Source organism: Eurosta solidaginis, chromosome 4 (assembly GCF_040869045.1).
Source record: "Eurosta solidaginis isolate ZX-2024a chromosome 4, ASM4086904v1, whole genome shotgun sequence".
Taxonomy (NCBI): domain Eukaryota; kingdom Metazoa; phylum Arthropoda; class Insecta; order Diptera; family Tephritidae; genus Eurosta; species Eurosta solidaginis.
Window position 1 is genome coordinate 131244183 of NC_090322.1, and position 27658 is coordinate 131271840.

The 27658-nt window shown below is 35.6% G+C and overlaps 2 protein-coding genes across 4 annotated transcripts in view; one reads left to right on the forward strand and one right to left on the reverse strand.

The window, feature by feature from the left end:
* Positions 1-27658, forward strand: part of LOC137248677 (uncharacterized) — a 278289-nt gene that overhangs the window by 146330 nt on the left and 104301 nt on the right. The window lies entirely within an intron of this gene.
* The window catches only part of LOC137250342 (protein phosphatase PTC7 homolog), a 137253-nt gene that overhangs the window by 22123 nt on the left and 87472 nt on the right, over positions 1-27658 (reverse strand). For all 3 annotated transcript variants that reach the window (XM_067782964.1, XM_067782965.1, XM_067782963.1), the window contains one exon: positions 1611-1927. In XM_067782964.1, the coding sequence (XP_067639065.1) occupies positions 1611-1927 (317 nt within the window). The remainder of the gene's footprint in view (positions 1-1610; positions 1928-27658) is intronic.

The following is a 27658-nucleotide window of genomic DNA, read 5'->3' on the forward strand; positions in this document are numbered from 1 at the left end:
GAGCGACTGGCGCGCCTTGTTGGACGGCCATAACCGTTTAGACGGTTAAGCGCCAATTAAGTAAGTAAGTAAGTAAGTTTTCAAGTTAAATACAGATTTTTATTTATGTAATTAAAAAAATGTTTTTAAAAATAAATATTAATTCATTTCTTAAAAAATTTAATTCACATTCATTTATTTGTTCAGGATAATATTGAAGATTTTGCCATATTAATTGTGAGGTTGTTAAAATATTCATGGAAAATAGGTTGTATATACCTTAGTAACTCCATCATATCCTTATACTTAGGAGTTGAAATGGGACGTACATTTTTGTATAATGGTGATAATTTCATTTTGTTGAAGTTCCTTGGTCTTCCCTGACAAGGTAATAAATCAAGTATTTAGAACTCTTTATCCATTTCCATAGAAGTAGAGGAAGTTGGATAGAAGTGGGAAAAGTAAAGAGACCAAGGAAAGAGGGAGAGTGAGAGTAAAAGTAAGAATAAGGATAATGGTTTAAGAGAAATTAGTACAGGAACAGTAAGAGGAAAAAGGGAAGATTTACGGAAGAAGTAAAGGGATAGGGAAGTTCAGTGGACCGATTAAGGTAAACTAAACTAGTAAGGAAGGCTAAGTTCGGGTGTAACCGAACATTACATACTCAGCTGCCAAATTACAGCTTGCAAAACTTTTAAATTACCTTCTTTTAAAAGTGGGCGGTGCCACGTCCATTGTCCAAAATTTTATTAGTTTTCTATTCTGCGTCATAAGGTTAACCCACCTACAACTTTCATCGCTTTATCCGTCTTTGAAAATGAATTATCGCAATTTTTCGGTTTTTCGAAATTTTCGATATCGAAAAAGTGGGTGTGGTTATAGTCCGATTTCGTTCATTTTAAATAGCGATCTGGGATGAGTGCCCAGGAACTTACATACCAAATTTCATTAAGATACCTAAAAATTTACTCAAGTTATCGTGTTTACGGACAGACATGGCTAAATGAATTTCTTTTTCCGCCCAGATGATTTTGATATATAGAAGTCTATATCTATCTCCATTAGTTTATGCCGTTACGGCGTACAGTTATGCGAACAAAATTTATATACTCTGTGAGCTCTGCCCAGCCGAGTATAAAAATGCAGATTGGAGAGGAAATAAAAGAGGGTGAAAAGGGTTAGTTACGGGAAAGGCATGTTTGTTGTGTCTCGGGACGGTGTACCGCCGCTCCCCAGTTTCGTTCAACAAGACTGCCAGATACTCTACCGCGATTTCATAACATTGTTTCAAGTCGTTAATCATCTCATTGACGTCAAAAGTTTGTTTCCATATTCCTTAGTTGTCAGTTGCGTTGACTAAAACTTTTCCATTTCCACTGAGGAAAAGAAAATAAACCCTCCCACAAAAGCAAATGCAGAGCGCAGCCGTTGTTTTACTGCAAGTTATTTCATATTTCAGAAAAGCATTAATATAGTATTTTTTGATGATACTGAAAAAATTAATACTGCACAAAAGTGAAAAACACTTAGAGTTATGAGGGCGAGTATTGTCAAATGCGACTGAATTTTGTAATAATTACTTCACCTGTCTGGTTTTATTTCGTCATGGTCTGTACATATATTTTACTCACCTCTTTGAGTACATCAAGCAACAAACGTTCGGGTACATTATCAAAGACCCCATCGGTAGCCACTAATATAACATCTCCTTCCATAACGGAGAAACTAAGCGTATCAGCCGAATCGGGACTATCGCTCAATACATTATGTCCATGCCCTGGTGGTGGTAGCGATAATTGAAATGGTGTATTGAAATAGTGTTGTTGTTCTTCGGATTTGTGAATGATTTCACCTTCACGAACCACCATAAAACCGCTGTCACCAATATTAGCAGTATAAACAGTGCTATTCTCCCGATTGAGAACAAGTACACAAGCCGTGCTGCTGCCTATAAAAAATAATAATAATTGAGTCTAAAAATTTAAGTAAACATTAATAAACAGTATTTCTTTACACGAAATAAATATTAAATAACCTAATAATGATTTTTTAAACATGTTTTATACAGTTGGCTCTATGCAAAAAGCGTGAAAGCCCGTGGGAGGGTTTAGGTTAGTTTGAATAGACCGGTCTGTGAGGACCTCACATAGCCTCAACGAGTCCATAGTGTTACCAGAAATTTGTTTAAAGACCAAACTGAAAAACCGTAGCAAAAACCAGGACCTATGTTGTAAAATAACTCCGTCCTCTTAGCAAATACCAGAAGATTTCTAGGAACTTAGCTGCTGCTTCTAGCTGTGCCACTCCTAATAGATGCAGTCTATGCCTAGCGAATGCAGGGCAGGAGGACCAAACATGCTGGATACTTTCCTGGTCCAACCAACACTTCCTACATTTGCTATCACCGAATGGCCTAATTTAAAAGCATGTGATGCCAAAAAGGACTTTTCAGTCAGAATATCCGTCATGAATCTACGGTCCTCTCTTTTTTAATGATAAGATTAACTTTGTTAGGTCTAGTCTGAGGATAAAAGACCTACACATGATCTTCGACACTTTACAGTCCCGTGCTTGAGTACACGCCTTTCCCGCTTAGTCGATCATGTGCAACTCTCCCCTTCTCTTAATCTCCACCAATCGATTTGAGATGTCTGCGGTATAAGATTCGAGGTATGCCCGCCTTTTTAGCTAGCTCATCCCATTTTGCATTCCCATCTGTTCCCATATACCCTGGGACCTAATATAGATGTATGCTTCTCCCTGTACCGATTCTTTGAAGGGATTTCTTACACTCATACACAATTTTAGATCCTGTGCTATGCGAGATTATTGCCTTAATTGCTGCTTGGCTGTCAATATAAAAGTTTACGTGGCTGCAGTTTAAGCTATTTTCTTCCAGTGTTTCTACTGTTTTGGTTACGGCTACTACTTCAGCCTGAAAAATGCTACAGTGATCTGGTAGCTTGTAGGATCTGTTTATTTTCGGATCTATAGCGCAAACCCTCCTATTTCCATTACTTTAGAACCATCAGTGTACACGTGTATCGCCTTGTTCGCCATTTGGGTACAGATACGAAATCTGTATTTTCCATACCTCTCACAAAGACTAAGCTTACACTTGCATCTTACGCTCTGCATCTTAACCAGAGCTGTAAAATGATTCAATCAATACAGTTATAAATCAAGATTGATTCATTTTAAAAATATGATTGTTTGATCTCAAATATATAAGCCAAGTTTGAATGCGATTTCATTTTTTCCATTCAAAAATTCCGTTAGTGATTACATGACTGTAAAAAAAGCATTCAGATTGATTGTTAATGCATCGAGATCACTCCTGCTCACGATGATTGCAAAATTTGTTGACTGCAATCATTTTTTCATTCAGTTCCATTGAAATATCCGTTTTCAGGGTTGATACTTTCGTACTTTTGATGGCTAACATACCTGTGATTGGTTTGAAGGTGTCAAAATATTTATAAGTAACCGGGCTGCCATATTTCATTTAAAACAATATGTTTGATTCTAAAAAGTTTTATTCGGGGAATTTTTCTCGAAATGAATGGAATTCAATTTTACATGCTTCAGTTCTGATTGAAATAAATAAGAAACACGAATAAATGAGTTAATACATTCATAAAACATAATTGGAATAAAATATTATTTCCAATAAAATAATTTCCAATTATAAATCCCAAATGTGGTTCTCGGATTCAATAGCGACGGTAACTCTGACTCAATGTTTTGACATTTTATATTATAATACTAGGTTCAAACACACACCAAATTGGCAATTTATACTGTTTGGACAATTTATTACACAATTTGTCATATAATAAATTGTAATAATAAATTGCCAATTTAAAAAAAATTGCGTAATAAATTGTTTCAAACTGCAAATGCAACATTGTAAAGTGTGTTTATTGAGTATATTTAAACGTCAGTTTCGCATGGCTGAACTACATGGTTGCCTCATCTCATCAGCTGATTTTATGTCTTTCAATTCACTGGAGTAGGGATTGTCAAAAGAAGATGGCAAAATCAAAATGAAACCAAAACATTGAACACATTTTTTACAACACACAAAAATTTTAAAGTTTTATGTTTTCATTCCATTCCATTCACCTAATACCAACACGCACATTTTGACAGTCTCAACAAAGATATGTTGTTAATGTAGAGATGAGCCAACCAGCTATCAAATTACTATTGTGTAAGCTAAATAGAGTTGTATGAACCCCACTCAATTTAAATCGAAATAGCCTCAATTTATTTTTCTGTTTGAACATAGTATAAAACAGTATTTTGGTATTTTCTACAAAAACAAGTATAATTTTTGTAAGTTAAGGAGAATTCAATTGCCACATAAATAAGGAATATATAAAGTGTTTCTTGTAGATTATAGGTCAGTGGAGTGGAAAGTGGAGAAAAATGCGTTTAAAAACCTGAAACGGTAGACGTCAAATAGTTGTGCACCGTGTTTCTCTTTATATCAAAAACACATAAAATGTGATTGTATTATAAAAAGGCCCGGCATTTCTTGATCTTCCCCAAATATATATTCTCAGAGCGCGAGATTATTTCACTTGCAGATATAACCTTGCCTTTGCAATATATTTATTTCAGCATTTTTTTATATGGTTAACTATGCTAATAAGTGATTTAACATTTTATAATTTTGGACCTCTCTCTATTTCACCACGCACAAGTAACTTGAATTCTTTTATTACAGCAATTTAATGATATATTTATGAAGTAAAAGTCACATCTGGGACAGTCTTGAATACTGTTATTAGCAAATATGTATCGAAATTCAACAACATCTGCAAAGCATGATTCAATGTACATATCTAAGTATTAGTCAAAAGTAAAAGTCATTATCAAAGAAAAAAGAAAAACAAAAAAACAAGCTACTCTGAAGTTTTAAAAAGTCATTTTTCCGATTTACAAAGTCTTCGGCATTGTGTGCATAACTTAAAATAAACCAAGATTTGATAGTTAATGTCCACTTGATCTAGGGGTGTGATATCTCTGTCCATTGAGTAAGCTTCCCGTTGCGTTTGGTACAAATAGCATAAAGGCATCGGGGGGATTAAAACCAAGGATAAAGTGGGATTTTGTACAGATTATTATTTATAAAAACGATTTTTTTTTTTTGTTTTCTTGGAGCCCCTGCAATAGTTTTGAAAGTTTTGGCAGCTAATGGTATCGAAATTTACCACTTTTTTAATGAAAAATATGACCTCTATCGTTTTGAAGATTTTTTGAAAATTTGTTCATATAAAATTATGAAATTCACATGACCACAACGTGATGTTTTATTAATAGTGTAACTCTATTTTACTTTTAATCACGTTAGCTGGCTATAAGCGTTTTTCTTTATATTTCATGTTTGTTGAAAATGCTATACTGTGTCTGGAAGGTGATGCTTTTTCTATTGTCATAAACAAAAAAATAAAAAAATGTCATTAAATGACATAAGCACAATATTGGACTACCTACCCAATTGGAAACTTTATTGCTAATACAATATATATCGCCGTGTCTTTTCCAAGAATATGTTAGCAAGAAAATTTTGGATTTCGCCCAAATAAATAAGTTAATAATAATAATTAGTTTTTCTCTTGCAAAGGAAGATGTAAGTTTTTTTTTATCCTATGCGTCAAGCGAAGAAGGTCTCTTTTACAATCAGATTTGGACACATTGCTCAATTGGTGCACCAACAACTATATGCCACTTAATCTTAAAAAATGCAAATTTATGTAGATTACTTCAGCCAGCTTCCTACACTCTTAGCAATTATAATCTTGAACAGGTATGTATACAGTTGTATAGTTGGGGTTAATATGGACAGTAAACTTAACTTCAACCTTCATATTACTGCAACTGTTAATAAGGCTAGAGGTGTTCTGGCATTTGCAAAGCCATGGTATAAAGAATTCAGCGACCTGTACGTTACTAAAGTTCTTTTTACGGCATTAGTCAGGCCGATATTAGAATATGGTGCAATAATTTGGAAGCCGAGCTACCAGGTTCCTATTGATTGGCTAGAATCAGTCCAGAAAAAATTCTTACTTTTCTTCTTAAGAGATTTCCTTGCTGTCGTAGGGAAATGCTTGTAATTGTATTTATGATTAAATAACTAAATGGCTCGGTCTCTAACTCATTTCTGTTGAGCGAAGTAAACAACTCTAATGTCCCTTCCCGGCCTTCAAGACATCTTAAACCTCTCTACCTAAAATATTGTAGAACAAATTTTGAAATAAATGAGCCCCTCTGCTGTTTGTGTCAGAATTACAACTCCCATTCTAGCACATTTGATGTTTCGGAATCGCTTTTTTGTATTAAAAGATCTGTTCTTTCCTCTCTTAATAGTAAGTAACTGTATTCATTAACATATTGAATTCATTTTCAACTAATTCTATCGATTATATATATGTATATTAATTACTAATACGGCGTTTATTTTACTTAGCTGATGAGTTTTCCTCTGTAGCTGAGCAGTTTTAGATTTCGACGGTTAACAAACCGTTGCCTTACGGCATGAACAGGATTAGCCTGGTTTCATCGGACGACTTTAGAGCAGTGCGCTGTCTCAACGTCCATAAAAAAAAATATAAAAAAAAAAACAAAAAAATCTTTTCGTTCTGAACAGATTTTGTTCAAAAGAAAATTTTTCTAAAATGCTCCATTTACTTGATGGGATCATTTAAAATGATAGTAATAAAAAACTTGAATCCTTTAAGTCTTTAATTGGTGGTGCCAAAACGTACATTAAGATCATAATTTTCTACTCTGGTTTATATGAGGAAAACAACTTCTTAGTACTGAGAATAAGTACGCATATTTTTCTGAAAAAAATGTTGGGGAACCGGTTAGGCAGAACTAATGTGTACGGTGGGGGCCGTCAGTATTCAAAAAAAATTGCTGAAGTAATACTGCGGGAGTGCTTAGACTTCAATTATTCAATTTAAGGGTGAAATTTATGAAACAAACTTAACCCATCCTTGACAGTGGACATATTTGTGTTCTTTTCTGGAATAAATATGCGCGATTTTCGCAGCTCTCCCGAAAGTTTCCGTCCTCATTTAATAAAATATTATCCGAAAAAGCATCATTTTGTACACATTTAGTGATCGTTACATTGTTAAATAAATTAAATTTCTTAAGAAACATGAAGTACCGTCAGAAAACCGCTTTTTAAAGCTTACCTAATTCAATATTAATTTAGCATACGCACACTCATATACACACGAATACATACAAACCTCTAGTAGTAGTACTTTTTTGAATGTAGGAATACTTTCTGAAGTTTTTGAATGTTGCTTAGTATTAAAAGCAGAACATACACATACTTAAGTTGGATGTTATGAAATTTCTTTGATTTAGCAGATACCAATAGATTAAATGGTTCTCAAGAAATTATGGTCTTTTATTTATTTATTATTATTTTTTTTTTTTTCAAAATATCGTTAGCTTAATATGAAAATGTGCTAAGTCACTTTTTTTGAAAAATTGTATTTTAATGCAGTTTTAAAACTGAATTCAAAATACACCAATCACAAAAAGAATATTTAAAATTTTCACTTTTACGTGCTGTTTGCAATGATGTGTAAATGTGCTAAGTCGTCAGCTGTTAAAAAAAAATGTGCTAAGTCAACCTATCAATAATAATAATATCAATCTGAATTACTAGTCATTTCTTTATGCGCGCATTTTATTTATTTATTTAATTCATTCAGTCTAATAGTACATGGTTTGTTGTTGTTGTTGTATTAACCATAAAGACACTCCCCGAAGACTTTGGGGAGTGTTACCGATGTTGATGGCTCTTTGCCGGATATAGATCCGGTACGTTCCGGTAACAAAGCACTATTAAGGTACTACTAGCTCGACCATCTCGGGAACGATTTATATGATCACATTAAACCTTCTAGGCCGTCCCGCCCTCCCCACCCCCTAGTTCCATGAGGAACTTGGTGTCGCCAGAGCCTCGGCTGTCAATGAAACAGGATTCGCCACGGTTAGGTGAGTTGACAATTGGGTTGGAGAAGCTATATATTGTGCTGGAAACCCCTTGAGAGGGTTGCGAACACAACCCCTTTAAATTGGATTTATAAAAGGTATGATAAATGCTTTGCGCTGACTGTAATCTACTTCAATTCTTACATGTCGATAACTACATGCTTTCTTACAGACTAGTTACAAATAGCAAACAATTCAAGCTTAAACTTATATAAGCTGTTATTAAAAGTAGTAACACTACTGAATCGATTTGCTGGATGTATAGGTTCATTCATAGCATAATTCGTTTTATGACTTATTTCGATAAATAATCTATTATGCCGAAGATCACGCAGTGGAATATATGGAATGAACCAATTAGATAAATCAGAGCAATTTGTGCTAAAGTTTATTACATTATAGGCAAGCATGAGTGAGATAAAAGTTCTTCTGTCATGCAAAGCCTTAAGACCAAGCAAATTGTGGTATATGATGGGAGGCCGTCTGGCCCGTGAAGCATACGTAAAGCAATTTTGTAAAATTTTTTTGGAACTTTCTCAATTTTATAGGAGTTAGATTCATAGAAAGGATTCCATATTATTGAGCAATATTCAACACCACTTGTGACCAAGGATATATAAAGTGCCTTCAACGTCATAGGGTCCTTAAAGTCACTGGTGTTACGTCTACTGAACCCAACCATTGCAACAAATTTTGAAACACCGAAATCAATGTGTCTAGAAAAGAGAGTTTGGAGTCAAAAATTACACCCAAGTCTTTACTCTCTTGACAACTATTAAGGGATTTAGTACTTAGTTTGCAGATAAAGTATGTGGCAGTTGTCTTTATGGAATAAGACACAACACAGCATTTGTTTGAATTTAAAAATAAGTTATTGTCTGCGCACCATCGGCAAAAGAGTCCAGATCAGAACCGTTAGAAATAAAATAAATAAATAAATGTAAGGCGCGATAACCTCCGAAGAGATTTTGAGCCGAGCTTCTCTTCCAATTTACGTCGTGCTCCTTTTTTTTAAATTTTTCCTACAAATTGGCGGAACGGGACCTACTTGTTTTATGCCGACTTCGAACGGCATCTGCGAGGCAGATGAGTTTTCACTGAGAGCTTTTCATGGCAGAAATCCACTCGGAGTGCTTGCCAAACACTGCCGAGGGGCGACCACGCTTAGAAAAATTTTCTTCTAATTGAAAAACCTTATTTCTAAAATTTTGATTTTCCTTTGCCCGGGGACTAATGATGGGAAAACATATTGAGTAAAAAGTGCTAAGTCAGGAGAAAAAATTTGTTTTGAGTGGGGAAATTGTGCTAAGTCATAAAATAGCTGCTGGGTTAGCATACATGATTTTTATTTATCTTTTTCAAAGCTTCTACACTCAAAAGTATTGCAACTAAGGTATCCTCATTCACAGTTTTGAAAAAAAAGCTTATTTCAGAAATTATTCAGTTTTTTTCGACTCCTGTAAAATTCGTAAAAAGTGACTGTTATTTGACTGAAAATTGTTAGTTTGAATTGAAAATATTATGCAACGAAGTTTGAAGCCTATTAATTTCTGAATTAATTTTAACCCTTATGATTTGATGCATAAAAGGTTATTCCAAATAATATTGAGCACTTTCGTATGTTAACTTTTTGAAATCTAAAGAATATTTAATCCCGGTATTAATTACAATACCAGATCCCGAAAATCCCGGGGTTCCGAAATTATAAAATATTTGACATCCCTAATATAAGGTGAAGTTTTAGAATTTGTTGGCATATTCATTAACCCATTTGGCGGCACATGTTGCTATTATTCGGAAACTAGAAAAGAATATCTAAAACACTAGTTCTCGAGACCTCAGAAACCTGTACGGTGAGTACGTGTACGTATATATATTTTACTAATAACTTAAAAAACATTGAAAGTGCAAGAAACCTTTTTTATGAAAAAAGAGCACTTAAAACAAACAACGTAAATAAAGAATACCAAGATAAGTAAGATCCATGGTTCTTAGCGAGTAGGTGCAGTTTAGAAATTTTGCAGTAATGTAAATTTTTGTTGTTATATCAGCCTACTGATTTGTAAGATCACAGGTTCGACTCAAGCTCCAGCCCTAACAATAATTATTTTATCATTATTATTGTTATGATAAATTTTTTCTTAATTGAAAAAAATATTAAATTAGCATAGAAGAAAGAAAAAAATTTTTTTTTAGACAACTGCCAAAGCTCGTTGTATAGATCCATTTCGGGAACTGCTAAATTCCTTCATCGGCAACGTTTAGGCGCCGCTGCTATAACCATTCAGCCATCACAGCGGTTTTTTGTTTGTCTTCATTAATCCTAGTTCTATTCTGGTTCTTGCCAATTGATATTCACAACACTGCGACATCTGTTGCAGAATGAATGTGAAAATTGGACTGGTTTGATGGAAATGCTGCCATAGTGTAGTATGCAGTAGGCCGATATACCAACAAAAATTGTTAATACATCCCAGAGCACGGCGAAAAAGTGTCAATAAAATATGACACTATGGCAGCATTGCCATCAAAAAAGTCCAGTTTTCACATCCATTCTGCAACAGATGTCGCAGTGTTGTGAATATCAATTGGCACGAACCAGAATAGAAGTAGGATTAATGAAGACAAACAAAAAACCGCTGTGATGGCTGAATGGTTATAGCAGCGGCGCCTAAACGTTGCCGATGAAGGAATTTAGCAGTTCCCGAAATGGATCTATACAACGAGCTTTGGCAGTTGTCTATGAAAAACAAATGTTTTGTTTCTTCTATTCTAATTTAATAATTTTTTCAATTAAGAAAAAATTTATCATAACAATAATAATGATAAAATAATTATTGTTAGGCCTTGAGCTCGATTCGAACCCGCGATCTTAGTAATGTAAATAGTTTACACCCAAAGCGCACTTAATTAATTAAATATGCCCAAGTAAAAAAGTCACTATGTCAGCAACTGCAATAAAAATTTTTATATGAAAGACAGGAATGTTCAACTTGCCGGAATGATATTTTTTTTCAATATAACTGGACATTTCTAAAATTGTTATGCTTAATGCTCTTGAGCAAGTTGTTTTAACTCTTCTCACGCTAATTATCTTCATAAAAACTTTACCAACCAATTCTCAAAACTAAGCTTTCATAAAAAGGAACTAAAAATGTGTTCGTATATTTTAGGTACTATTTGCGCATTTTTGTAGTAAGTGATTGGTACTGAATGCATGACTTCACACACCAAAAATTGGAAATCACCTGAGTGCACTCATTGATTTCATTATATTTATTTCTGCAGTCTGATTTAGCATTCTTTTCAATTGCATGCGGTGATGAATGAAATCCTTATTTCTCTGCATGATTGCAGAATTAAAAAAATGAAAGCATAATTCTCGTATGAAGAAAAAATTGTGAAATACTGATTGTAGAAAAGCTCTAATTTCGAAAAGCAAATGATTTCGTTCTTCATCAGCTCTGATCTTTACACATCAAAAACATAGGAAAAATTTGGCCCGAAACTTTCTTAAAAAAATAAAATTAAAAAAATAAATAAAATTAAATTTTTGTTTTGTGTCATCATTTGGAAGCCAGCCAAAATTTTTGTTAAATTGGTATTGAAAAATAAAAAATAAGCATCTCAACAGAACGTATTCAATAATCTTTTTAAAATGTGAACACATGGATATGGGCAGCTCCATACCAAAACGGAACAATTGAATTGAAACAGTACTTAGTAAATTTGATAAATTTATGGAATTCACATAGTCTGCTGAAGATATAATTGAGGAGTTGCGTGCAAACAGGAAGAAATTATGTTTTTAGATTTTCGTGTTTGAAACATTTGAAGTGCTATAACTTTTTCGTTGTTATATTTAGTTTAATTTTTTTGATGGGAAGAGGTACGCAATATGGGACATACAATTGGAATGTAAATGCTGGCCTATTGTTATATTGGTATATGTACTGAATGGAGTACAAGAGAATGTGTTAACATAGGCGTAGTGTGTAGTATTAGTATGTTGTATCGAGTAATAAAGAATGAGAGCGTAAGTGCAGCCCCTACACCATAATGAGGGAAGATGGTACGTGTTTGTTTGAGCGAAATCACACAGCAACTCAAGGCAAACACGTCACTTACATATACTATGTATATTTTAGTCTCTGAGCATGCACAAAAAACATACATGTGCTCGAACAGATGTATGTACTATGTATATATATATTTTTAGAAATAAAGGGCCAATTGTTTACAAAAACAAAGCATGTGGTTGTTTTTGGCGATGTGACACCTCCTAGGTGAAAAGGTTGGCCACATCTCTTAATTGTGCTAATACAAGTCTAAAATTACAGAAGGGGTCAATGAAACAGAATGAAATTTGAGCGATTATATAAAAGTGGTTCTTTTTAAGGTTTTGCTGATATTTTTACATTATTTGGTTGGATCTACATGTACTATTTATTAAAGTGCAAAACGAAGAAAAAAATCAAAATTATTTAAATAAAATAAAATAAAAAATACTATAAAACAATATCAAATAAAATAAAGAAAAGAAAAGATTATTTTTATTGGCATACTGAAAAAAAAAGATTATAAAGTAAGTAATTAAGTTGAAAAAAAATTAAAAAAAATAAACTAAACTAAATTAAATTAAACCAAATCAAATCGAATAAAAGTACATATCGCTTGTTATCGAAAAGTTTTGTATTCATCATCGAAAAGTTGTCGATATGTTATCAATATGTTATCGGATTGTATACGGATTGTTATCGAAATTTTATCGTCATATTATAAAGATATCAATTTGTTTTATGAAACTTATAGATTTGTTATCGGAGTGTTGAAAAAGTTATCGATTTCTTATCGGGGTGTTATCAGTTTGTTATCGGTTAGTTAATAACGACTCAGAAACCAATAAGAAGCCCATGGCTGGGCAATAACAAGCAGATCACAAACCAAATCGTCGAAGATATTTATCCGTTTAATGCAAAAAGGTAACATAGAACCTTGGGTCCTTTTTGCACTCAACTCTTCCATTACATTAAAATGGGAAAAAAATTTAAGTTTGTCTGTTGCGTTTTGACAGGAAACTCTTCATTTGTACAAAAAACAAATGGAAGTAACTATAAAAAAATAGGTATGTATGTATGTATGCAAAATAACGTAGAAGCACGTTGCTAATTTAATTTTAGTTTGTATTGTTTTGATTTGATTTTAGATTTCGGTCGCTAAAATGAAATGGCATGTGACTCTGACGTTTATATATGTAGGCAAAAAATAAAAACGAAAGAGCCAATAGAGAGAAAACCAAATGTGAGGCGGCAAATTGGGAGTAAATCAGATTTGAAAACCAAAAGATCGCCGATACAACAAAGAAAGAAAGGCAGAAGAATCTACAAATCAGGTTTGTTGTTATTGATTTAACAGTTGTTCACTAAATATGATCCCATCCCAGCAAACATATGGTGTTTGCTTTTCTGGAAAAAGTGTTACCCTAATGTTGCACTCTTAAATTCTAACTTTTGAACAAGATCGCCTTTCGCTATGCAAAATGGCTATTTTTGTAGGTAATAAGACCCCTTTTGTTTTTTAGTGGAAAATGTGTTGTTAAATGAACACACAAGTTCACAGCAGCTGAGTAGAACCAACAGTGTGAGTCTATTTTCAGAGAAGAAACCGCCACCAGTCTTACGTTAGAGAAATTTTATGTATGCACGTTAGATAACTAGTGTAATCTCGACTCGAAAAAATTGTTAGATTTCATTGCTATTGCAAATTCAGTTGACGTTAGGATCGCATAAGATAATACATTAGAGTATATAGTTTTTCTTGTTTCGATAATTAGATCCCATTTTGTTTGAAAACGCTATGTTTTCCAGTGTTACTCAAGTCGTCCTCTAACATTATAGATTTGAGAAAAGGAGTAGTTATCTAATATTCATCTAACCTCAGTGTTTGGTGGAATTATGGTCAATTCAACGGAGTTCATTGTCAAATGGTCAAACTTATATGGTAATTTCAACAGAAGAAAAACTGTTGGCCTCGAATTACCAATATTCTGTAAAAATTACAGATAAACTGAGATATCTACATGTCTCCCTGTCAGCTATTATATAACAGGTAGGTATGACAATGGAGAAATAGAACGATTTTTCACTTGTATGATTCAACAGATATTTGCGATGGATAGAAATTGACAGAAATATCGGTTGAATAGACCGGTAATTCGGTTTATTTTAACAGTTTTTTTTTTCATTCAGTGCTACTTTGGACTGAGTAGGCAATTGAAAAGTAAAGTCCTCTCTCGACGAACAAAATTCATGCTCGGAACCATGGACGGTGTCGGGAGCAGATGAAACGGCTCTTAGAGTATTCGAGAGAAAAGTTCTCCAAAAGATTTATGATCCTGTCCGTGATGCCGACAAGTATTGAAGGAGATATAATGAAGAGCTGTATGAGCTTTACGCAGACATGACGATAGTGCAGCGAATAAAAGTCCAAAAGCTTTGCTGGCTAGGTCATGTTATGCGAATGGGCGAAGACGCTCCGGCCAAGAAAGTATTTCAGTCGACACCGCAGTTTTGAAGCAGAGGAAGAGGAGTCCTCCACTGAGTTGGGCGATCGGGGAAAGCTGGGACAAGCATTTCAAGTATATTTCTGCAATTAATAAAAAGCGATAATGTGCAAATTAAAGGTGGCTCCTTTTTAGTTTTTTGGTTACCATGGAAACAATGACAAATAAAGTTTATATACAATGAAATGCAATAAACGGTTTTATTTAGCTTGATCGGCCGGCCGGCTGACCCTTGTTTACGAATTTTGTAATTAAAATTTAAGTAAAGTCTCGATAAGCTACAAGCTTGAAACTTGGAATATAGGTTAAAACCCGATGAAAATGCAATAATAGAAAAAACTCCGATAGGTGGAGCATGGATCGAAATATTTCAAAAACTCGTATTTGTGGTCCGATTTGGCTCATATTTGGAATACATAATACATACATGAATAGAAAGCGACATATGGAAAAAAATTGCCGCCAGGTGGCGCAAGGTTCGAGATATTAAAAAAAATCGTATTTGTGGCCCGATTTGGCTCATATTTGGAACACGTATTACATAGAGGAATAGAAAGCCACATCTGAAAAATCGCCGCCAGGTGGCGCAAGGATCGAGATATTTAAAAAAATCTTATTTGTGGCCCGATTTGTCTCATATTTGAAACACATATTACATACAGAAATGGAAATCGCTGTATGGCTAACATTTGGAACAAATATTAGATAGAGTCCGGTAGAAGTGACGTCAAAATACTTTGGAGTTCGAGGAGGGACAAGCATGCGTGGCGCTGAGTCGAGTAAAGTCTTTGGAAGGATTATGTATTGAGGACTTATGCCCCTATTACCGTTTACAACTCAACTCTGGTTGGGTTGAAAATTCGCAATTTGGTATTACAGATTACAACTCAAATGTCGGTTGAGTTGTCTAGTCTACCAACTTTTTGTGGTATTACCGTTTACAACCTTGTGTTGGTGTAGTTGTCAAAGACGTCAAAATCTTACAACTGATTACTAGCAGTTGTCTCATACAATTTTGCAGTTGCTTTGAAAAAATGTTACGTTTTAGAATACGGCTCACCACCTAATTTTTAGCAAAAATTTTCAAAGTTGGTAACAAAAGACACGTTTCGACCTCCGATTTAAGAATCCGAAAACAAAAATTAAAAATTTAATTTCTGTCATATCATTTCGGTTCAAATTTTCATGTGGTTGTATTTTGCCAGATCTGACTCCCAGATTGACAATAGAAAAATGGTCGCAGTGCAATCCTCGACAATTATCTATCTACGATTTTTTTTGAATTCGCATACAATGGGAAATTACTAAATTTGCCCATTTCTTCACCAAAAATGGCTGTACTATACATTTGGTTTACAATATTTATTTGATGTCAATTAATGGTCACTTACTTTCGAAAAACCAAACTTAGAGACATTTGACCTCGCATACCTCAAGATGGTCACATGCGGTGTATTGTGATTTTTAAAGCCGTATTAATACAGTTCTGGAGCATTGTAAGATTAAACTGTTTGCTGACGATACTCTTTTGACAATCAGCGATAAAAGCACATCGCATGCGATACTAAGATGCAAGAGGATCTCGACTCATTGTACAGGTTGCTAAACGCGGAAAAATTCCTCCAATTCTTTTCTCCTAGAGAGAACAATAATTGGGGAATAGGAATTTCGAATTTTCGAAGTCACCAAAGCAAATGGGCACATAGCAAGCAGGACATACATTTTGTATGTCGGGGTTGATTCTGGATAGGTAAGAGTTTAACCTGTTACAGTGTCCAGATCGAAGTAGAGCTAGAGTGACGCGCGTTTCCCTAGGGAGAGTGCGTCCCTGTCCTAGTTACGGGTATTTTCCTTTGAGTACCGGATTTGCCGGGCAATTCCTGGCATAGAGGTCTGACTTCTGTTTGTGGATATCACTGTGGACCTGCTTGTGCTTTTTTGCTTCATACGGCTGTATTCTCAGTATTTCCTCAAAATGCTTACGGAGATGACAATCAGATGTCTATTGGGATGCCCAGGTTTCTGGGCATTCAACAGAAACCGTTTTGTTAGCATTTCATTTCACTCTCTAATGTGGAGTACTCTCACCTCATTGTGTAGATGGTGTTCTGGGGACATAAGGAGACAGCCCGTAGCGATCCTGAGGGCAGTATTTTGTCAGGCCTGTTTTTCTTCCAGTGAGTAATCTTTAGGTTTGGCGACCAAGTCGGGGACGCGTAGCATGCAATCGGCCGGCCAATTGCTTTGTAAGTGGAAATGAGCGTTTCTTTATCATTACCCCAAGTGCTGCCGGCAAGAGATTTGAGGTTTTTATTACGGCTATGGATTGCGGCTGCATGCTCTCCAAAATATAGGTCCTGATCGAACGCCACACAAATGATTTTAGGGTGTAAGACAGTCGGTAGCGTGGTGTCATCGACGTGGATGTTCAATATGGTCAACAATTGGCGCGTCCATGTTGTAAATAAGGTCGCCGATGATTTGGTCGGTGACAATGTTAGGTTTCGCGAGGCGAAGAAACTGGAGAGATCAGGGAGATAGCTGTTGATTTTGTTACAAAGCTCATTGCATTACATATTGTCGGCAGAGATCGGTCGCGCATTTTTTCGCATCCATCGGAAAATGAAGCCGGATTTCCGGAATTCTTCCGGCGGGAATAAAACCAGACGAGGCGGATTCGATGACCTTGTGCAAAGCACGTTCCCCTTGGCGGGCATCAGTCGGGATAGGGAGGGCAGCGAAGCGGCTGTCTGTAGAGGATTTGTAATCATCCTACTTTCCTTTCTTAAAGTTGATGAAATTGCGGTTCTCAGTAATGATGAAGTCGACAGATCGCTCCAGTGAAAGGAGTATAGGCAGGTGGTCAGATGCCAATGCTACCATCGGCTGCCAGTCGATGCAGTTTGCTAGTCCTGCGCTCACGATGGATAGATCTGGCGAACTGCGACAGCTTTCTACCATACGAGTGGGGGCGTCTCCGTTTATTGTGCAGAACGTCGTTTCCCCTATTTGGTCCGCCAACATCTCACCCCTGCTGTCCGCCTGTAGGTTAGAATGCCATAGATCGTGATAGGCATTGAAATCGCCTAAGATAATGCGATTATCGCCAGTGAGTAGTGCGCTGATATCAGGGCGGTATCCACTGTGGCAACAGGTGACAGAAGGGATTTAGATGTTGATGATTTTTAAATTTACATCGGGTGACCGGACAGATATGCCATGACGTTCTAGGACACTGTCCCTGCGGCCGATGTCGGGATCGAACAGATTATATTGCACTGAGTGGTGGATGATAAACGCGAGCCCGCCTCCATTTTCGCTCTCACGATCTTTTCTGTGGACGTTATACCCAGAGCAGGTCTGCAGAGCAGATCTTGCTGTGAGTTTGGTCTCTTCAATCGCAGCAATGCGGATTTTGTGCCGCTTCATGAAATCGACTATCTCCGTAATCTTCCCAGTTAATCCATTACAGTTTAACTGCAGAATTCTGAAGTCCAACGGGGAAACGTCGTCACTCTAAGGGTAAGTGACGAGTGACTACTCCTGAGTTGAGGGAGACCAGGACGCAATTGCTGTTGTGGCCCTGGGACTGGGCGTCCCAGTGTAAGCATTGGGGTATTCGGTGTAGTTGGGTTTGCGGCCTGGCAGCATGGCGAGATAAAACCCGTCGGGGGGTTGTCGTCGCTGAGACAAGAACATCTAGGAAAGTGGCACCGTCCAAGACAGGAGCTGCATTGGGCAGATGTCGCAAACATATACAGACCAATTCTAAATATTCTCGCGGAATTTTGTTCTCGCGGATTTTTTTATTCCCGTGGAAAAATTCCTCCAATTCTTTTCTCCTAGGGAGAAGAAAAATTGGGGAATAGGAATTTCGAATTTTCGAAGTCAGCTGTTTTGTCATTTGAAATTTCATTGCGCATTTCTTATTTTGTTTAAATAATTGAAAAGTTTAATTTCGCGGGTTCGAATTGAAATTGAAATTGAAAAGTTTAATTATTGTTGCGAATTTGTTTGAAATTAAGAAATAAGGTATAAACAATGCACATTATTGCATTTCATGTGGTATTCACTGAAATGAGTAATGAATTGGTGGCACAGCAACATCAACAGAGGAGCATAAGAAGAACACGGCGGGATAACACAAATCCGCCGGAGTTGCCTGCTTTCATTCTGCAAAGTAGTTTTCTGGCGGCCACGTCGAGTTGAGTTCGCCTTTCGCCATATGCCAAAATCTACTTAAGCCTTCCTAAAAAATCCTTGCGCAATTTCTGGATGGCTGCATCAAATATACAAAGAGCTCTTCCGTTGCTTATGATATACTTTTCGACTTAAAATAAAGAATAGTGGTTGTTGTTGTTGTTGTATTAACAGTGAGAAAATTGTGGCTGAATGTTAATACATATCTTAGCACAAATTTGTACAAATAAGTGTTCTTTCTTAAAAGAACGAATTTCCTTTTTTATTTTTATTTATTTATTTTGATGCATTCCATTTAATTTAACTAGTGAAAAAACTCCTATGAAATGGCAAAGAAATCTCCCTCTCCCTCACATTCATAATACCTACTTTTCTCCCATAACCGGTTTCCTCTTTTTCGAACATTGTTCAGAATAGGAGGAAAGGGAGAAGTGAAAAAACTCACAAGGAAATTTTATTTAGAATACGAGGAATGGGAGAAGGGAAAAAACTCGCACGGAATTTTCGTTTAGAATTGGGCTGATATATTCTGTGCTGGCAAATGGTGCGAAAGATGGTAGGGACTAAGAATCTGTTTCCCTGACCTACTCGATGTAACCCCATTCTTACAGTAAAATTGTATTATAATTTAATTTATTTATTTAAAATATGACATTTCGATATATAACCAAATTTCAGAGAATAAAAGCAGTAATATTTTTAAGAAATCAGTATATTCTTCCCTTGGAAAATTTATTTAGATACTGCTTTTTTGGTTGTGAAATTTGGGATATTCGAACTATAAAAAAAAAATTGTAAATCTTGTTTTATCTTTAAATTTGAATTTTTATTCAGTCCAATTCTAAACAAAAATTCCTTGCGAGATTTTCCCTTCTCCCATTTCTCGTATTCTAAATAAAAAATCCTTGTGAGTTTTTTCACTTCTCCCTCTCCTCTTCTTCTGAACAATGTTAACTCGGTAGATAAATTTGATTGAAAGGGAGATTTGTCTGCCATCTTTAAGGAACTGTTTCATTTGTTAAACTAAAGGGAATGCACAAAATAGTTAATTAAATTTTTCTTTTACGAAAAAGGACTTATTTTTACAAAATTGTGCTAAAATACATGCATATACTAGCTCAAAGCTGGTGGGGTCATGCAAACAACTCTTATCGGCCCTGACCGACATTATCTGGGTTCCGGGACATAGGGGAATCGAGGGAAATGAGATGGCTGACGAACTGGCACGTAGGGGCTCAGCAGAGGGGGGTGAGGGAATAACCAGTGTCAAAGTAGGTATACCCCTGGGGGTGGCCAGGGGAGATATTTGAGATTTTTATGTGAACAAAGCCCAACAAAAATGGAAGAGCACCGCGGATTGTGCGATTTCAAACGCCATTTGGCCGGACTATAACGAAAGGAAAACAAGGTATCTGCTGGGGAGATCCAGGGCCGCCACCCATAGACTTATAGCGGTCTGCACTGGTCACTGGGCTTTAGGCACGCATGCGGAAAAGATGGGTATTCCGCATAATGACCACTGCAGAAGTTGTAAGGACATAGATGAAAAAGAGACTGTCGAGCACTTTCTGTGTAAATGCCCGGCTAGAACCCGTTTAAGATCATTCGGAAGATCTAGGAAGATTAGCGGAAATAGGGATGGCAAACATTCTTGATTTTATAAACAACTCAGGCTGGTTTAAACATATCCATGTAGTACTTAGTAGGTTCAGACGAGTTTTATGGCATCAAGACGGCTTTTCATTAGCTACTTGGGCGACCAGGGTTGCAGCCATTATACCTACCTACCTACCTGCATGCATATTCTACCATAATACTCTTTATTTTAAATCGAAAAGTATATAAATAAACAAAGGAAGAGCTCTTTGTAAATTTGATGCAGACATCCAGAAATTGCGCAAGGATTTTTTAAGAAGGTTTAAAGAGATTTGGCGTATGACGAAAGAGGAGTTGAACTCGACATGGCCGCCAGAAAATTGCTTTGCTGAAAGGAAGAAGGAAATTCCAACAGATTTGTGTTATTGCGCAGTCTTCTTGTGACGCTCCACTGTTGATGTTGCTGTGACAACAATTCGTTACTCATTTCATGCAATACTGTGCATTGTTGATATTTTATTTTCATTTTTAAACAAATTCGCCACAATAATTAGACTATTTAGTTTCTCAAACCAAAATAAAAATGCGCAACAAAATGCCATTTGGCTACACAGCTGACTTCGAAAATTCGAAATTCTCACTCCCTAGATAATAATTGGAGGAATTTATTCGAGGGAATAAAAAAATCCGCGAAAACAAAATTCCGAGGAATATTAGAATCGGGCTTAAGGATTAATTTTTAAATTAATGAGTTAATTGGTGTCGCAGAAATATATTAAACTTTACTGCTTTTTCGCTATGGACGGCAGTTAAGTGGAACCACATTTTATATCCTGTCCCACGATATTCTTTTTAGACCGAGGGATACGAAGATCGAGAAGTTGCAAATCAAAGCTAAGCGATTAATAATCAACAAGCGTTATGATACGCCCATACATAGTACGATCATTATACCTTTCATGAACATGAAATGGTATATTAACTTTGGTCCGACGTTTGCAACGTTGAGAAATTTATAAGATAGACTCACCATTAAGTATACCGAATTGATCAGGACGACGAACTGAGTTGATATAGCCATGCCCGTCTGTCCGTCCGATCGTCTGTCTGTTTGAACGCAAACTAGTCCCTCAAATTTTGAGATATCTCAATGAAATTTGGCACAAGGATGTATTTTTGTATTATATTAGACATTTGTCGGATCCGGTAGGATCGGACCACTATAACATATATCTCCCATACAACCGATCGTTCAGATAAGACGATTTTGGTCATTCCTGCCGCAATTTAGAAAGTACAAACGTTAAACGTTAATAATATCATAGAAGATATCCTGAAAAAATCACTTTGATCAGAGCTATATATAGTTATATCCCATACAACCGATCGTTCAGATAAAAGGATTTTTGGCCATTTCTCCCTTAATTTAGAAAGTATAAACGTGAAACTCGGTGATATACATTCTAATATATCATAGAAGATTTCCTGTAAAAATCATTTCGATCGGAGCTATATATAATATATATCCCATATAACCGATCGTTCAGATAAGGGGGTTTTTTGCCATTTTTTTATATTTATCTTAAAATCGTTTAGGTATGTACATCTGTTCACTATATATTTCTTATATACATCGCATTATTTGGAGATTACGAATGGGATAAGATTATTGTTCAGCCCCATTCATGAAAGGTATGAAGTCTTCGGCACAGCTGAAGACAGTCCCGTCCTTACTTGTTAATTTATATTGGCTTAGTGTGACACAACAAATATATTAACACGCTATGAAATTTGTGTGGAATATAAAGCGAGCGATTTGAGCGATTATTTGCAATACAGAACTGGAACTCACTCTCACTTGCTTAGGGATAATGATAGATTTAGGCTACCGCTATAGAGAACAAAAATAGACAAGAATAATATATTTTACACGGGGTTGATATGTTTTAATGAGCTCCCACTGCGAATAAAGAGTGTGTATATTTTGCTACTCGCTTGAAGACTTCTACAAAACCACTGCTGATATTGCCTACCAGATAGTTTTTGCCAAATTTTTCGACTAGAATATTCTATAAGAGCAATATCAAAAACTAATAGCATGCATAAACTAACAAAAATATAACGATTTTATACAAAATTAAACAAGGCTCGTGTTGCTCGAAATGATGTCCTTTACGACAGCATCATTAATACTACCTAAAACATAAGCATTTAAATTAAATGATATATATTCTATTGCTCGGCATCTAATCCGACAGAACCATAAATAAGAAGTAAGGAAGTCTAAGTTCGGGTGAAACCGAACATTACATACCCAGTTGAACACTTGAAATGCTGTTGTTTGTTTTGTGTGCTTAATAGTGTTACAAGGCTGCGCAATAATATATATATATGTACATACACTAGCGTTGCCAAATGTCCCGTATTGGCCGGGACATCCCGTATTTTTCACAAATTTTAAAGTGTACCGCCGGGAAATGCTACGTCCCGGCATTTTCACAATATCAAAATTAATAAATTATAATCTGCTACGAAACATGGCCATATTTCCAGCTTCGATTGTATTCAGGTCATTAGCATATTGCATGCAACTCTGTAAAGAAGAAAGGCCCCTATTATGATCATTTTTCGATCTTCGATCTTCGCTGGTTATCGAACATCGAAAATCGAATTAAAAATTGGTATTATGACTTCTAATCTCTGTCGAAATTTTCGTTGTGTATCTAATTTTGAAGCGAATAGAAATTTGTTGTCGACGCTGTATCGAATTAGAAGAAAATTGTTTGAAATGTAAGTTTTTTGTGTTTATCTTCTACTTTTTTGCTACCTAATAGCAATTTCAAACTATTTGTATTAATCGTATATAGTGTAGGATGCTTTATTTTTATTAAAATTAATATCCATACAAAAATTATTTAAAAGAAAATGTTATATTTTCATGACGCAAAATTAAATAATAATGAAAATTTTTGAAAATAGTAAAATCAATGTTGAAAATTAAAATTAAAATGACAAAGTTCAAAGTAACATAATCAGCCCGATTCTAAACGAAAATTCCGTGCGAGTTTTTTCCCTTCTCCCATTCCTCGTATTCTAAATAAAAATTCCTTGTGAGTTTTTTCACTTCTCCCTTTCCTCCTATTCTGAACAATGTTCGAAAGAGCGGAAACCGGTTATGGGAGAAAAGTAGGTATTATAAATGTGAGGGAGAGGGAGATTTCTCTGCCATTTCATAGGAGTTTTTTCACTAGTTAAATTAAAGGGAATGCATCAAAATATTTAAAGGAAATTGGTTCTTTTAAGAAAAAACACTTATTTGTACAAATTTGTGCTAAGATATGTATTTACATTCTACCACAATATTCTCACTGTTAATGCAACAACAACAACCACAATATTCATTATTTTAAGTCGAAAAGTATATCATAAGCAACGGAAGAGCTCTTCGTATATTCGATGCAGCCATCCAGAAATTGTGCAAGGATTTTTTAAGAAGGCTTAAATAGATTTTGGCATATGGCGAAAGGCGAACTCAACTCGACTTGGCCGCCAGAAAACTGCTATGCAGAATGAATGCATGCAACTCCGGCGGATTTGTGTTATCCCGCCGTCTTCTTCTTATGCTTCTCTGTTGATGTTGCTGTGGCACCAATTCATTACTTATTCCAGTGAATAGCACATGAAATGCAATAATGTGCATTGTTTATACCTTATTTCTTAATTTCAAACAAATTCGCAACAATAATTAAACTTTTCAATTTTTTAAACAAAATAAGAAATGCGCAACGAAATTTCAAGTGACAAAACAGCTGACTTCGAAAATTCGAAATTCCTATTCCCCAATTATTCCTCCCCCTAGGAGAAAAGAATTGGAGGAATTTTTCCGCGGGAATAAAAAAATCCGCGAGAACAAAATTCCGCGAGAATATTTAGAATTGGTCTGAATAACAAAGTTAAATAAAAATAATTAAGTTAATTTAATTTAAGAACCCTACGTATAGGTCCAAGGTCGTGAATACAAAACATAAATTTGATAAATTGGACAAAATCCGTTTATAACAAAACGAACTTGCAGAAAGGATCAGGTGAAAAAAATTCCGAGTGCATTCTCGTACCCGATGCTAAGTTGAGACAATCCCTAGCGCAAAATCTGAGAATTGTTGCCAAAATGCTTGGCTCTTGTGCATTGTTGCAGCCATTCATCTTTACTGGATAGCAAGTCCATGAAAGCTTCTATGGTTATTATGAAGTTTAGTTTTTAGCACATGTAACAACATGTTCAGAAAGTTACAATGTTTAGAAAGCTACAATTACGCGTTGAAATTCATTTCAGCGTTTTATACTTCTGGCTAGTTCCAGTACTTGGGCTTTTGGGGAAGTGTTGTGTTTTGAAATAACCTTAGCAAAACGATCCATAGAATATTGAATTCGCATTAAACACAGTAAACATATTAATTATTAGCCTGTTTCATAAAACTATTTGTTATGAGTTTAAGAAGTTTAATTCTATCTAAAAATTATTTCGCCGAAATGAGCAACCCATACAAATATGTAGGTGTTTCTTATTTTTCAAATGTCCCGGGAAATTTTTAAAAATCCCGGGAATTTGGCTCAAATTTGAGGTTTGTCCCGGGAACCCGAAATAAAAATCTGGCAACCCTAACATACACTGAACTAATTATACCTTTCAGGAACATGAAATGGTATATTAACTTTGGTCCGATGTTTGTAACGTTGAGAAATATAGAAGATAGACTCACCATTAAGTATACCGAATTTATCAGGGCGACGAACTGAGTTGATATAGCCATGTCCGTCTGACCGTCCGTCTGTCTGTTTGAACGCAAACTAGTCCCTCATCATGAGATATCTCAATGAAATTTGGCACAAGGATGTATTTTAGAATTATATTAGGCATTTGTCGGATCCGGTAGGATCGGACCACTCCCATACAACCGATCGTCCAGATAAGACGATTTTGGTCATTCCTGCCGCAATTTAGAAAGTATAAACGTGAAACTCGGTGATATATATTCTAATATATCATAGAAGATATCCTGAAAAACTCATTTCGATCGGAGCTATATATTATATATATCCCATACAACCGATCGTTCAGATAGAAAGATTTTTAGCCATTTCTCCCTTAATGTCCAATATAAAAACGTTAAACCTGATGATATTTATTCTAATATATCATAGAAGATTTCGTGAAAAACTTATTTCGATCGGAGCTATACATAATATATATCCCATACAACCGATCGTTCAGATAGAAAGATTTTTAGCCATTTCTCCCTTAATGTCCAATATAAAAACGTGAAACTTGGTGATATATATTCTAATATATCATAGAAGATTTCCTGTAAAAATCATTTCGATCGGAGCTATATATAATATATATCCCATACAACCGATCGTTCAGATTAGGGGCTTTTTTGCCATTTTTTATTTTATGTTTATCTTAAAAATCGTTTAGGTATGTACATCTGTTCACTATATATTTCTTATCTTATGCATCCGATCATTTGGAGATTACGAACGGGATAAGATTATTGTGCAGCCCCATTCATGAAAGGTATGAAGTCTTCGGCACAGCCGAAGACAGTCCCGTCCTTACTTGTTTTTCTTTGAGTTATGGCTCCCGAAACATAGAAAATTGCCTAGACATAACAGGGGCGGTGCCACGCCCATTTTTTTAAATTTGAAGCTTTTCCTATTTATTGTTAAAAAACCACTTGGGAAATGAAATATCATTGATATAAAGCTCTTTTTTGCAAAGATATACATTATTTTATTCGTCCACGACCCTTTTAAAATTCTTTTATATAAAAGTGGGCGTAAAGGCAGTAAAGGCAACCTCTCTGCCGAATTTTGTTACGATAGGTTTAACGATTTTTGATTTATGATTAATAATTGATAAAATTGATTTTATCACAAGTGGGCGGTGCAACGCTCATTTAAAAATTTTTTTTTTATTTTTTTTTCTCAATATTTATATGTATCAGTCCAAACGTCAAATTTCAACATCCTAGGTGTATTATTTACCTACTTAATCATAATCCAATGAGCCAAGATCCCGCATTCCAGAATTGTTGTATTTGTAATCGAATTTGAAAAACGTTTGATGACGTAGCGCTTTTGATATTTTTCGATTTATTACATTTCTCTCATGTTTCGCTACCAGTGTTCGGAGTATATAAACTACCGACTACGCCGGAGTAAAAATTAAATTTTCGGAGTATATTTTTTCTTCCTCTTTGAAAGCGGGCGAACAACTAACATCAATTTGATTTGGTGGCTTGGCAAACCTTTCGATTGTGTTTTTGCCACAAAATGTTTCTTAGCAAAAAGGTTATCTGCCTTATCAGATGCACATGGAGTCGGCCTAAAACGTGTAGGATGACCAATTAGTGCTCCAATTAACACACCACATTCTATCTCCCCGGATATTTATCGCAAAAAAATATTATTATTATTTTCGGTTAACCATACATATTTCATGCACCTTTAATGACAGAAGATTTCACGAACGGGGCAGATTCCTGTAGGAACGATAATGGCGACCTGTTAACTGACGTACAGAATGTGGGGGAAGACGAACCCTATACCCCGATCGCCGATGATGAAAACACTCCCCTGCATCCAATATCACGGCTAAAAAATCGTAAGGTGCCAAGTAATGACGGGATACCCGCCGGGATGTTCAAACATGGAGGCGAAGTTGGCCCTGCAGTAAATTTGGACAAGACGCAGTACTTGCTGTCATCGTGACCTTTCTAGCTACGTCACTGTTGACAGATATAAATTCGAGACTGTGCAGGATTTCGTTCATTTGGGAAGCAGCATTAAAAGCAAAAACAATGTCGGCCTAGAAATCAAACGGAGAATAAGTCTTGCCAACAAGTGCTTCTTTAGGCAATTGAAAAGTAAAGTCCTCTTTCGACGAACAAAATTCTCGCTCTACAAGTCACTCATCATACCTGTCCTGATGTATGGCTCGGAATGATTGAAGGAGTCGAGAGAAGATGAAATGAATCTTGGAGTATTCGAGAGAAACGTTCTCCGGAAGGGATATAGTTCTATTCGTGATGTCGACGGTGAGTGTCGAAGGAGGTATAATGATGAGTTATATGAGCTTTACGTAGACATGACGATAGTACACCGATTGAAAACCCAAAGGCTTTGCTAGCTAGGGCATGTTATGCGGATGAACGAATACGCTCCGGCAGTTTGTAAACAGAGGAAAGAGGAAACCTGTACTGAGTTGGGAGAGACAGTTGGAGGAAGATTTGA